This window comes from Seriola aureovittata, chromosome 9 (assembly GCF_021018895.1).
Source record: "Seriola aureovittata isolate HTS-2021-v1 ecotype China chromosome 9, ASM2101889v1, whole genome shotgun sequence".
Lineage (NCBI taxonomy): Eukaryota > Metazoa > Chordata > Actinopteri > Carangiformes > Carangidae > Seriola > Seriola aureovittata.
The window spans coordinates 19,051,724-19,064,472 of NC_079372.1; the positions used below are offsets into that span (position 1 = coordinate 19,051,724).

At 39.1% G+C, this 12,749-nt stretch overlaps 1 protein-coding gene across 1 annotated transcript; it reads left to right on the forward strand.

Annotated features, from left to right (window-relative positions):
* The first annotated feature begins 3,175 nt into the window (after nucleotides 1-3,175).
* On the forward strand, nucleotides 3,176-12,713 carry tmco4 (transmembrane and coiled-coil domains 4). The gene is made up of 14 exons (XM_056385846.1): nucleotides 3,176-3,471; nucleotides 4,194-4,344; nucleotides 4,906-5,080; nucleotides 5,437-5,464; nucleotides 5,558-5,687; nucleotides 6,022-6,119; nucleotides 6,284-6,427; nucleotides 6,512-6,631; nucleotides 7,743-7,907; nucleotides 8,085-8,221; nucleotides 8,461-8,545; nucleotides 8,840-8,957; nucleotides 9,150-9,267; nucleotides 11,480-12,713. Exons 1-14 carry the CDS (start codon nucleotides 3,423-3,425, stop codon nucleotides 11,978-11,980), a joined length of 2,019 nt encoding a protein of 672 aa, XP_056241821.1. The 5' UTR covers nucleotides 3,176-3,422; the 3' UTR covers nucleotides 11,981-12,713.
* Nucleotides 12,714-12,749: the final 36 nt, after the last annotated feature.

Consider the following 12,749-nt stretch of genomic DNA (forward strand, 5'->3'; position numbering starts at 1 on the left):
TTCATGGAAAGAGGTAAAAGATATTTTATTCCAACTTCATGAGCAACAGTGTAGTTGCCATTATTTTTGATAATTGATGAATCGTTGCAGGTCTAAACACAAGCTTGGTGTGTAGGATTGTTCTCACAGTGTTGGCGCCCACTCGGTGTTTAGTAACGCCACCATAGCTTTGAATTCTAAACTCACCAGTAACGGCAGAAACGTAAGCACTGTTTGCTGAAGACATTGAGCACGGCACAGGTGTACAAATACAGTCTGAATTTTATGCCAAGGTACAGTGAGAGTTCACCTCGTATTATCTCTTCTGTCACTGCTTGTCAACACTCAAGGTTTTCAAAACTGGGGGGTTTTATTTTTCCCTGATTACAAGTCGAGGCAAGCTGAAAGGTCAAATCTGTCAAGGTTCCTGCTCTGCACTTCTCTTCTTTCACAGTGTCTCTAATCTATATACCATCATTAGTTGGTTGTGTTTGATAAATCATAAATGTATAAATCAGCTTTTATATTATGAAAAAAAGATACAAAAAGATAACGAAGATATACGGCATATTATTTGTAATTAAACTGTGGCTTTGCTACAGGTAAAGTCTTGCTTATGATACACTAGAGACTGCTCAGAGGTCAGTATAAACAGGATGCCTTTCAGAGACAGACAAATGGAGCAGATGCAGTTTTGGGGATTCCTATGTGACAAGGCCAAGGATTTTATTTTGACAAACAGCCCACACTGTAATAACAGTTCCTCCATATGAAAACCTGGTGGAAGTTCAATCCACCCTCGCACACGTTTCCGGTGCTCGCCTTGTTCTTTTGTCATTGCACAGCATTCGGGCAGGAAAACAAAAAAGAGAGGTGAGAGCGGTGCCAAGTATATTCAGTAAACAGGAGCTGATGAAGCAGATGGGAAGGGAGTGGGTGACGAGCTGCCAGACAGTCTGAAAATACCCAAGAGAGAGTCAGCGATCAACTGAACAGAGATCAGTGTTATATGATCTACACATATATATACATATATATATATATTATATATATATATATATATATATATATATATAATGATGGTGTGTACTGAATAAAGAAATAAAAAAGTTTGGATAAAAAATAAAGTGTGACAGCCACATACTGCTGGAAGCATAATGGCTCTTCACATGCACTGAATCAGACTATGACATGCTTCACTGTACTGTTAGATAATCGTACTGTCGTCTGATCAGATATCATCACTGATGATATATTCATTTTAGTTTTACTATGTTTCATTTTACTATTTTACCATACAATACTATACTGTACTATACTATATTATACTGTACTTTGGTATGCTATACTAGTACACATATTATACTACACTATAATATACCATGCTATATATTGTTCTATATTTCACTATTCAATAATGTTCTATATTATTATTATTATTATACTATACAATTCTATACTATACTATATACTGTACTGTACTATACTATACTATACTATATACTGTACTTTATTATATTATATTATATTATACTATACTATACTATACCACTCCATACCATGCTATACTATGCCATACTGTACCATACCATACTACTATGCTGTACTATACTATACAATACTATGCTATACTATACTGGACTGCACCATACTACACTATATACTATACTATACTATACTATACTATACTATACTATACTATACTATACTATACCATGCCATACCATAACATACCATACTATACCCTACTACTATGCTATACTGTACTATACTATATTATATAGTAGGTTATGGATGGCACTGCATGACACATCTTGGATCAGGTTTTGTGTTTTGAACCCAAGGTGAGAAAGTTGTGCAGTCACGTTTTTATCATTTTTAGAGATAAAGCCAAGGTTACGTTTTTTATTTCAGCCACAGACCTGGAGAAACTCATCCATGCTTTTCTTTGACTACTCTAACTCCCTTTATACCTGTCTCAGTCAGAAATCAATACACCGCCTACCGTTAGTTCAGAACGCTGCAGCTTGGCTCCTCACTCATTGTTAGCTTCTCTACACTGGCTTCCTGTTTATTTTAGGATTGATTTTCAAATTCTTTTGATTACTTAACTTTAAGGTCACTTTGATTTGTTTGGATGTTTTGTATTTGACTCATGTGAAGCACTTGAATTGAAACAACAACAATTGAAAAGTGCTGTAGTCAAATTATCATTATTATTATTATTATTATTATTATTATTATTATTATTCAGAGGCTTATATCTCTGCATATAAACAAGTTCACCACTGAATCCCAACCAGTCATTCCAAATGCATTGGTCTTGGTATTTTTATAAGGCTCTATTTTTTTTATGCTTGTGACTGAGACTAATGAAATCCATTTATTAACCACACGCCAATGAACACTGGCATTTTCTGACGCATTCTCAGCCACTGGCAACATCTGATCAAATGACACCAGTGTGACTGTGTCCTTGAATGAAGGTATTTACTTGAGTGGTCGGCAGTCAACTGCCCTCAGTCTGATGTACTCAGATACTGCAGACAGTCAGCCATAGATTGACCTTGAATCAACTCTGAGATCCAAGGAGAGAAGCGAATAGAAAGCAAATAATTAAAAAAAAAAAATATATATATATATATATATATATATACAGTATATATTGCTTTATGTCAGAATAATCTACATAGACAGTAATAATTCAGGTAAATGTGAACTACATTAATACTTGCTACAATTACTAAGAGAAAAAGAACTGATGCTACACTCACACCTACTGGCCAGTAGTTGTACTAGCTCTGAGTTTTGGATCTTGTGTCACCAAGGACTTTTTACTGGTATTCTTCCTCTCTGTATGAAGCAGTGTTAGTAAAACCAGCTGTCTTTGGTTTATCCCTCCGTTATCCCTCCGTTATATTATATATAATTATTATATAATATTTGTAATGCATTCATTTAATATCAGTTTCTCAAACAACAACAACAACAACAACAACAACAACAACAACAACAACAACAACAACAACAACAACAACAACAACAACAAAACTTTCCAAAACGTTTTTAATCGTGAATAGACCCCTGATCTGTCCACAGCGTACGTGGAAGTTACGTCAGTCAAAAGTTTCTTACAGATGATGCCTTCATGGTCACTCATAAATGTCAAAACTATCATTTGAACAGCCACGCACACTATTTAAAAAAGCTTTTATAGTAGCGTAGAAATGTGTATTTTATAAGCTAAACTACTGTTATTGTGAGGTGGTAGCAACTATATATAAAAGTAAGACAATCATATAATTCACTGTATTTCCAATTAAGTCGGACATTAAAAGCGTTTAAATGTGTGACTGTCGCACTAATGTGTAAACGTCAGATGTCAGCGCCCAGGAGGAGGACGTGAAGGCAACAAAAGTGCACTCTACAGAGTTGTGATATCTATGGCCATGGAGGAAAAACAGTGCAGTACGGACGACAATTTTGCCCCAGGTACCACATAGGATTTGTTTAATAACCCCTCCAATATAGTTCATATAATTGAAAACAAATGTGTTTAAATTCATGACGTGATGAACGTTAACTCTGAACCGTTAGCTAGTTAACAGCCAGAAGCCGCAGGGTGACTAACAGCCAGCTGTTTTTAGCAGCTAACGTTAAGTGTTGCGTTCACTGGTTTAAGTTACACGGACTTTATTTGAAGTAAAGGCTGTAAATGATGTTTAATAAAAACCCCGATGTGGGTCATATTTTAACAGTCTCTGTATGTTGAATTCAGGTCAGTTCATCAGAGACGAGATTAAAGGCACAAAGTTAAAAACTCTATGTAACCTAGTTCATGTAGCTATTCTCTTTACGAGGCTAAAACGAAACCTCAAACCAAACTGCATTGAAAAAGATCGGACAGTTTAATGCTGCGTTTCTCATAGGTCACATTAACAGACCCTGAGGAGCGTGACATGAGACCCTTATCAATCTTTACGATCTCCTGATAAATTCGGCATGTGGCTGATCCACCAAACTGCATTTGGAATAAAAACATTATACACATTGTATGTGTGTACGTCCAAGTGTAAATATAACATCTTTGAGGTTACTGCTCATGATTAATGTGTCTTGGACGTGTGCTAATGTGTCATGTTTGTGTATGATGTGGCTGAATCAAACTGCTGCCTCAAAGTTAATCATTACACTTTGTCCGTTGATCACCTCAGATCCAGGGGGGGCAGAGACCACACAAGAAACCCCATGTGACCAAAGCCAGGAGAAAGTTATCGGCAGACAGCTGAGTGAACAGGGCCGGTTTGCTTATGCTGCACTGTGTGGTGTCTCTCTGGGCCAGTTGTTTATTGGACCTGACAACAGGTAACAGAGCTATAATGTCCTTCTTAGTAATATCAATGTGTTCATTGTGTTGAAGAGTACACGCTTCAGTTTTATGGTCAGCCATAAAACCACCATTCACCTTCTTCTCCCATACAGAAATGTAATATATGACATATATGTCCCTATATCAAGAGTGATGTTGCCATATATGTCACTTATAAGGGTTAAGGTCAGTTACTAGCACATATAAACATCCTCTGGAAATATGAAAATATAGGTTTAGAACATATATGAAACGCCCATAGTAAAATTTTGTATATGTACACATGTTAAACATAGGTTTCGTACATTATTTACATATTGACATATATGTACATATAAAATAAAATGGAATCATAAAATTCAATGACAGCCAGATATTTTCAGAAGCTTGATTTTGAATTTTGAAAAAAGTGAGCAGCAGTAGCCAGTTAGAACCTCTAAGAATTCACAAATGAAAGCTGCTTGTACTTTCCTTTGTCCACCATTTGGATTAACAACAAAACTGTGAAAAATAGTGCTTAAACTGTGACTTGACTTGACCTGTTACTTGTCTCTCAGTGTTTTCAGGGAGCAGTACCTGCAGGGCTTGGTCCGTTGGCTGGACCTGGATGAGTCGGTGATGCCGGTTATGGGGGCTTTCCTGTCGGGCCTGGGCTTCGAGGGCTCAGACACCTTCCTCTCCATCCTGCAGGCTGAACCTCTGCTGGCTGCTGGGGCCACCCCCATCATTCAGGTGTTTGTCACTCTAACAGAGGATGTGATGACATTAAACTGTAGTGGATGAAGAGTAGAAGTAGAAAGTTTAGAGTGAATTGGTTGTTTGTAAATTATGCAAAAAAGAAATAGATTAATAGTAAAAAGAGCTGTTTCCTGCAGGAATTTATGTGGAACTTTTATATCTACATAGAATTTTATTGAATCATATTTAAATCTATTAACGGTCAAATGTGATTTTATTTCATGGTCATGCTAACAGATCAGTTCAGCTTTTTGCTTTGCGTTTAATAAAAATAATTGAATTTTATCAGGGTCATCTTGTGGCTGGATCTCTACAAACCTGTTACAACCAGCTCTTGTTTTGTATTTCAGGACCTGGTCTCTTTTTCTGTCAAGGATGGTAAGAATCTTAATGACACTGAAAACTGGTGTAAATTCATACAAGCCTGTAACTTTTATAACTTTCATGGTCTGTCATCCACATAACCGTCAGGCCAGTACGACGCCAGGTCGAGGGTTCTCATCCGTCATGTCAGCTGTCTGCTGCGAGTCTCCCCACAGCAGCTGGAGGAGTTTGAGGAAACGTTGGGAGAGAGACTGAGGGAAGCAGGAGAGGAGAGCGAGTAAGTTGTGGTTGGATGGTGGGATGGAAGGATGGATAATGGGTAATGTGAATCAGTAGCTATGTTCGCATTTTATCTTACATTTAGTCTGAAAGAGCTGTTGAACCTCAGTTGATGTAAATGTTAAATGATACTGCTGTGTGTTTTGTTTTGTTGAATCTTGTGTGTGTGTGTCAGACTGACTTTAAACAGCACAAGCACTGTGCATGGCACCGCATAAACAAGGAGCTTATGGTTCAAGATGTCTCCTTAAATGCACTGGGGTTTGTTTATTTTTAAAGCCGATGAGTATTTCACTTAATATCGATGATCCGTCTGACTCTGTTCCCATTAGAGAGGAGTCTTCTCGGCGGCAGAGGAGAGAAAGAGGGCGAAAGTTACGGCGTTACCTGCTCATTGGACTAGCCACTGTGGGCGGAGGAACTGTGATTGGTGATTATTGCTACTAAAAATTGACATTTAAAACATCTCGTATCTTATATGAAAGTATAGGCTCCAATTCATAAGCTAATCAACTGATAATTAAATCACCATAGAGTGTTAAGACTAGCCTTTTTTTTTTTCTGTACTGATTATCATCTTCGCACCTTTGCCAGGTGTGACAGGTGGGCTCGCGGCCCCTTTGGTGGCAGCAGGGGCCGGTGCCGTGCTGGGGGCCGGTGGCGCTGCTGCTCTGGGCTCAGCCACCGGTATTGCAATCATGGCCTCCTTATTTGGAGCAGCAGGAGCTGGATTGACCGGTAAGACATATGATTGACATGATGAATTCATCATCTTTGACCCCACTTTTACCTTTCTTTAATTTTCACACATTGTCGCTCCAGGCTATAAGATGAATAAGTGTGTCGGGGCGATAGAGGAATTCGAATTCTTGCCGCTCAGCTCCGGGAAGCATCTTCACCTGACCATTGCAGTGACAGGTTGGCTCTGCAGTGGTAAGTATAGTAAGTATGGCTTCTGTTGTCTAACTACAACCACAACATACATTGTATTTGTAATTTTAGATATCACACTTCCCATTCTCGTGGACACGACATCTCAGTAACGCCAAGACGGAACTTCTTCAAATTTGGCACAAACGTTCACTTGGACTCAAGGAGGAACTGAGTAGATTTTGGTGGTCAAAGTTCAAAGGTCGAGGCCACAGTGACCTCACAAAACATGTTTTTGGCCATAATGACAAAATTGAGGAGGTGGATGGTGAGGTAAGAAACCGGTCTAGGGCTTATATTAAAACCTCACCTCAACGTAAAAAATGTAAATCACAAACATGAGAGAGAATAAAAACGAAAAAGAGAGAAAAGAAAATATGTCTAGTTTCGGCTAATCAATGAAATATTAAACATAAATTTCCCGTCCTGCTCATTGATTCACAACATAGCCCACAATGCTCTTATACGATGAGAGATATCACAGTAAACATGATATGGTAAAGATGATTTCATGATTCATACACACAGTTCTATCACTAATAATCATATATTACATCTATGCTCTTTGCACACAATTAGAATTGAAGCATGATAAGTGGATAATATTTTGTATGCAGAAGTGTTAATCTTTAGACATGGTAGACAACGCAACCCTTCCAGAGACCCTGCACATTTACGAAGTCTGTTATCAGAGCAAACACTTTACCTTCTGCCGCAGCTGCAGTTAAAGCCCGTACAATACGGTTTACAGAGCAATGAATGAATTACAGTCCTGTTGGAGAGGAGATACAAGTTCCAGGGCCGTTGTTGCTAAAAGCATAAAGGAAACAAAACTTGGTACATTAAATAAAGGTGAAGAAAAATATTTGATAAGAAAACATGATGTGGTAACGCTGCTGCAGTGCTTCGCATAAACATCAGATTATGCAAGCCACTTAAATTTTGCTCTTACATAAAACAATGCAGACCCCCCCCCCCCCCCCCCCCCCCCCCCCCCCCCCCCCACCACCACCACCACCACCACCACCACCACTAAAACATACACTCAATGACAAGTTTCACATACAAGTACCGCTTATCCGTTCAGGCTACCTTACATAAAAACACAAGTGCTGTCTTCCAGGTTCGTTCCAGGCCCCGTGGTGCAGCCTGGGTGAGTGCGGGGAGCAGTACTGCCTGGTGTGGGAGTCCCGGTTCCTCCGGGATCTGGGCTCGGCCATGGCTTCTCTGTTGGACGGGCTGGTCAGCATCGTGGCTCAGGAGGCTCTCAAGTACACAGTGCTCTCAGGTAGGAGGATGCTCACGCAGGAATCGCATGGTCTTTGTTCAGTTGACCTGTGTTTTGATACAGGAGCGTTTGGAACCAAATCTCCTGCCTGTGAAGAGTTGATTTTAGTTTAACAATCGCAATGATCTCATCAAGCCAATGTCCTTCTGTTGTATTGATTATTGTCACTCCGGGCAGGCATCGTGGCGGCTCTGACATGGCCTGCGTCTTTGCTGGCGGCAGCCAGCGTCATCGACAACCCATGGTGTGTTTGTCTGAACCGCTCCGCTGAGGTGGGGAAACATCTGGCACAGGTGTTGAGAAGTAGACAGCAGGTATGGTTCTACATCTACATCCGTTGTTATCACACACTTTACTGTAGTGTACGACAGCACTGTGTCAGCTGTCACTGTAAAAGGGGTAGTTGTATATTAATAAGTGACATTTCTGACATCAGGAGGATGACAGTTACTTCAGAGTTGTGCATCTTTCTTTTTTCCTTTTTTCTTCCTTCCTTCCTTCCTTCCTTCATTCCTTCCTTCCTTCCTTCCTTCCTTCCTTCCTGTATGTGAAGGGGAAGCGCCCCGTCAGCCTTATAGGTTTCAGTCTTGGGGCAAGAGTTATCTACTACTGTCTGCAGGAGCTTGCCAATGACCAAGGTATGAACACTTTTTTCCTAATACTGACTGACAAAATGCTGGAATCATTTAAATTTTTTAAAATGCGTTTATACTTTTTGAGATATCCCTGAGCTGAAGTCATGATTTTAAAGGCCACACTGATAAACAAATCATCATGTTTTCTACTAAATCCTGGGAGAAGCAGAATAAAATTTTCATGTTGATGGCCCTAAAACAATTTGAATATGGTTTACCCTTGGGGATCAAACTGTAATGTAATTCAGTTTTTAATTTTCCAGAGGTTTTTACATTCTACATTGATTTGATGAACAGGTAGTGAAGGGATGGTGGAGGATGTGGTCCTGCTGGGGGCCCCAGTGGACGGCTCGGAAAAGGCCTGGGAGAGAATGACCAGGGTAGTGGCTGGAAAAATAGTAAACGGATACTGCAGGTAAAACTCAGTTAATGCTGTAAAATGTTGACATTTTTAAACTAAATGCTTTTTTATGTACTCATTGTTTAGTCATTGTATATTACATTGTATATTGCAGTGAGGGGGTTTGTCTGGAGTAGATTTGGAAACTACGGTACTGACAGGAATAAATGACTCCTCTGTATTATCTCTGAATTATCTCCCCATCAGAGGAGATTGGCTCCTGGGGTTCTTGTACCGGAGTTCAGTGGCACAACTGTCTGTTGCTGGGCTACAGCCAATCAACGTCCAGGATCGACGCATAATCAATGTGGATCTTTCCTCTGTGGTGAGTCACAGCTCTTATTTAAATTAGGAAAGTTTCCTTAATGAATACATTTTCAGGTGTATGCTGTATGAGCTGAAGGTTGTTTCACATCTATCTCAAGGTTTTCACATTTTCAGAAAACCCACATGCAGCAGTCGTCTTAAACTGACACTGCTCAAGGTTCGGTTTGTGTTCAGTGCCACATTTGTTTGCTGGATTAAAGTCTCTGACATAATACAAGGTGGTCTTTGACTACTTTTAATAAGAGGGAACAAAGCTCACACAGTCCTAGATAAAACATTACTGACACACAAAACTATAATACATCTGCAGCTGCTCTTTCCTTCGGTTATAAAAGTTTAGACAAATAAGTAAGTCAGAGATGTTTTTTCTCTGAAATGATACTTTCCATTGGTAAAAGTTAGCTGTGCTTTCTCTCGGAACAGGCTGCGCTCCACAACCGAAAAGTACTCAGAGCACATACCTCCACCAAGGCCAAACAAACGTACACGTGTTTGAAATCCAGATTATTGTCTGGATCTGCACCAAATTGCACAAACTCATAAATCTCAACACCATAAATATATATATATATATATATATATGATTTTTTTACATCAAGATCCAAACATTATTTCCTGACAAATTGACTAATATCAATGTCAAAAAACTGCCCTATCTTGCAATGTTAAAGGAGCTATTTATAAGTAAGCTACATAGTCAGCGTTAGCATTCACAGCTGTTTACTCACTGGTCTAGAAGACGTGTTGCAAGTTCAGCATCGAACTGAACAGAGGTGGAAAGAAACACCTCGTCTCTATCATGTCTTTTCTTCTACGGAAGTTAGTGTGCTAACCAGCTAACCTCGACTCGTCTCATCACTTTCCGATATCGACTCACTGTAGCCTCCAGTGAGTAGACGTAGCCCATTTTTTAAGATAAACATTCCTGGATCCGTCCTTTTAACTGGATCAGCAACAGATTTAATGGGATAATAATCTTGCCGTCAAACAAACAACAAAACCTCCTTCAGGTAGGAGGTGGGAAGTAGGCAGTAATAATCTTTGTCAAATCATTCTCTTATTCTCAACTGTTTTTGTAATCTTACCATTTCCCTTAATAAGTTTTAATTAATTTCTATTTTACACAACACTGAGGAATTATTACTGAGGAGTTGTTACGGCTAACATTATGATGGCAAACTGTTGCCTATTTACACATCCGGCAGACACAGAGTAAAATTAGTGTTCATTTGGAGTCGGAAACCCAATATTCACTCTGTGTAGCTCTGTTTTTGTCTCCATTGACTCCATTAGCTGCTAACTCTCTGCTGTCCGATGCTGGGCAGGTAGCTTACCCTGGGTTTATTCGAGATTTCTCACTGTCAGCAGCTGCTTCTGGAAACAAGATTTATGGGAGCGGCGAGAAATTATTTAAAGCAGTGAAGTTGCATGAGCATAAAACCAAAACAACGAGCTGTAAGACGCCAAAACACTATAGAGCTAGAAGGAACTACAGAGTCTGGTCTCACCATGAATAACCCTCTTCTATAAACATAATCATTTCACCTATTGTTCATGTAAAAACATTGGTTAGTGCAGCTTTAAACAAACACCCACCTTGATGTTTTTGTGGAAGAAATGTGTATTTTAGTAATTATTATATTATATATATATATATATATATATAATATATATATATATTATATATTAAAAAAACTGTTGATAATAAATGTTATTAAAATGATATAATAAATTTTTTTTTTTTTTGATGCAGTTATTAAATACATGATTTTAATAGCACTTTAAAATAGACAGGTATGTTGTTTAAATAAGATTAAAAGATAATAGAAATAATAGAAAATAAAAAATTTAAAGTAAGGCCCCTGCTGGTCTGTTTCAGCTCACAGCAATGCCTGACTGTCACCCTTCAAATCAACATGAGTCCACAAACTTGACACTGAGTATTTATCATGGTAGATGTTTTGTTGAACCAGGTAAAGCATCAGAGGTTTAAACATTTCACACGACTGAACATTAAAAAAGGACAGTAAAAACATACTTGACATGTGTGAAGCACCAACAGTATAAACTTGGGGAATAGTAAAACTTACTGTACAAAAAAAAATAATAATAGTATTATAATAACCTAAAGTTACAAAAAGATTTTACACTGTAATTTACAGAAATATGTTTTTTTAGTCAGACATTAAAGCCGTGTTTCTGCTCCCCAGGTGAAAGGTCACTTGGACTACATGCGTCAGATGGACACCATCTTGGTGGCAGTAGGGGTTCCCACCAAAGAAGTCCCAGGAGCCTCCTTCACTCTTCCTCAGCCTGTAACAGTTACAAAGGGGACAGCGGACGTCGCTGACCAAGCTCCCAGTGAGACACAAAACCCAGCTGAGAGGGCTGAGACTTGTACAGAAAACAGTGGACACTTGAAGGAGGCGGAAGAGAACGAGGAGACGGGGGACGGCTGGGACATCCCTGATATTTCAGACCTGCTGGACTCTTTGAATGATACAGGAGCGGAGAATCAAATTGCAGTCACGAACAATTCACCACCTACGTCCGAGGACAAGGACACAAATGACGACACAGCGTCTGCTTTTAAGGCCCAGTGTGACGGTGCGAAGGAGGCCGACCCCGATAATGAACACATATCATGGAGCTGGGATGATACACACTGGACTACGGAGCACACGCACGAACAAAGGCGGCCGAATGTGTAAAGAGCATGTTACAGGACCAGCTGCCTCCTTCTCATCTCCTCAAGTTTTCCTCTGCATCAAACCCAGAAAATATTTTTTACATTCACAACACACTGACATACGGCAGCTTCAAGTGAAAAGCCCCCAGAATTAACCACTTACAGGTATTTTTAGACTTATGTATTAATTCAGTAACAATTTAGAGCAGTTTTTTTTTTTTTTACGAACTTTAAATAGTGTCGTAATTTATTTTCTAAACTCAATGTGAGATCAAATACCTGTACATATTGCTTGTGTTTTGTAGGATTCAGCAGGTGCCACAAAAAGGTGATATCTCATCTAATTTTCATCCGTCGGCTTGGTTGCTATGGATATTATCGCAGCAATTGGATTTCCATAAGGCCTGCGGGCCACTCAGTGAATATGTCTTCTTCAAGGCCTTTCCTGTCTGTCCTCCACCTGTGCTAATGTGAAGTGCTGCTCACTTTAGAGCTTACGTAAAGTGTTTACATTGCTTACATAGTGTACTGGCTCTGATAACTGGACACAGCCTTAACCCTGACTGTTTTGTTTTAATAATACTCCCCTAGTGGTTTTCCAACATTTCATAGATGGAGAGGAACACGCTATTCCAGATGGGATGGAGCGTATTCAGTTTTAGACGTTTTTCTGTGACTATGAAAATTTATTTAAATTTTAATCTTTTTTTTTATCTTAAACCTAAATGTTAATAATGAACTAAATTGAGTCTCAATACTTGTTTTGAATCATTCTTCCACCATAAACCTTC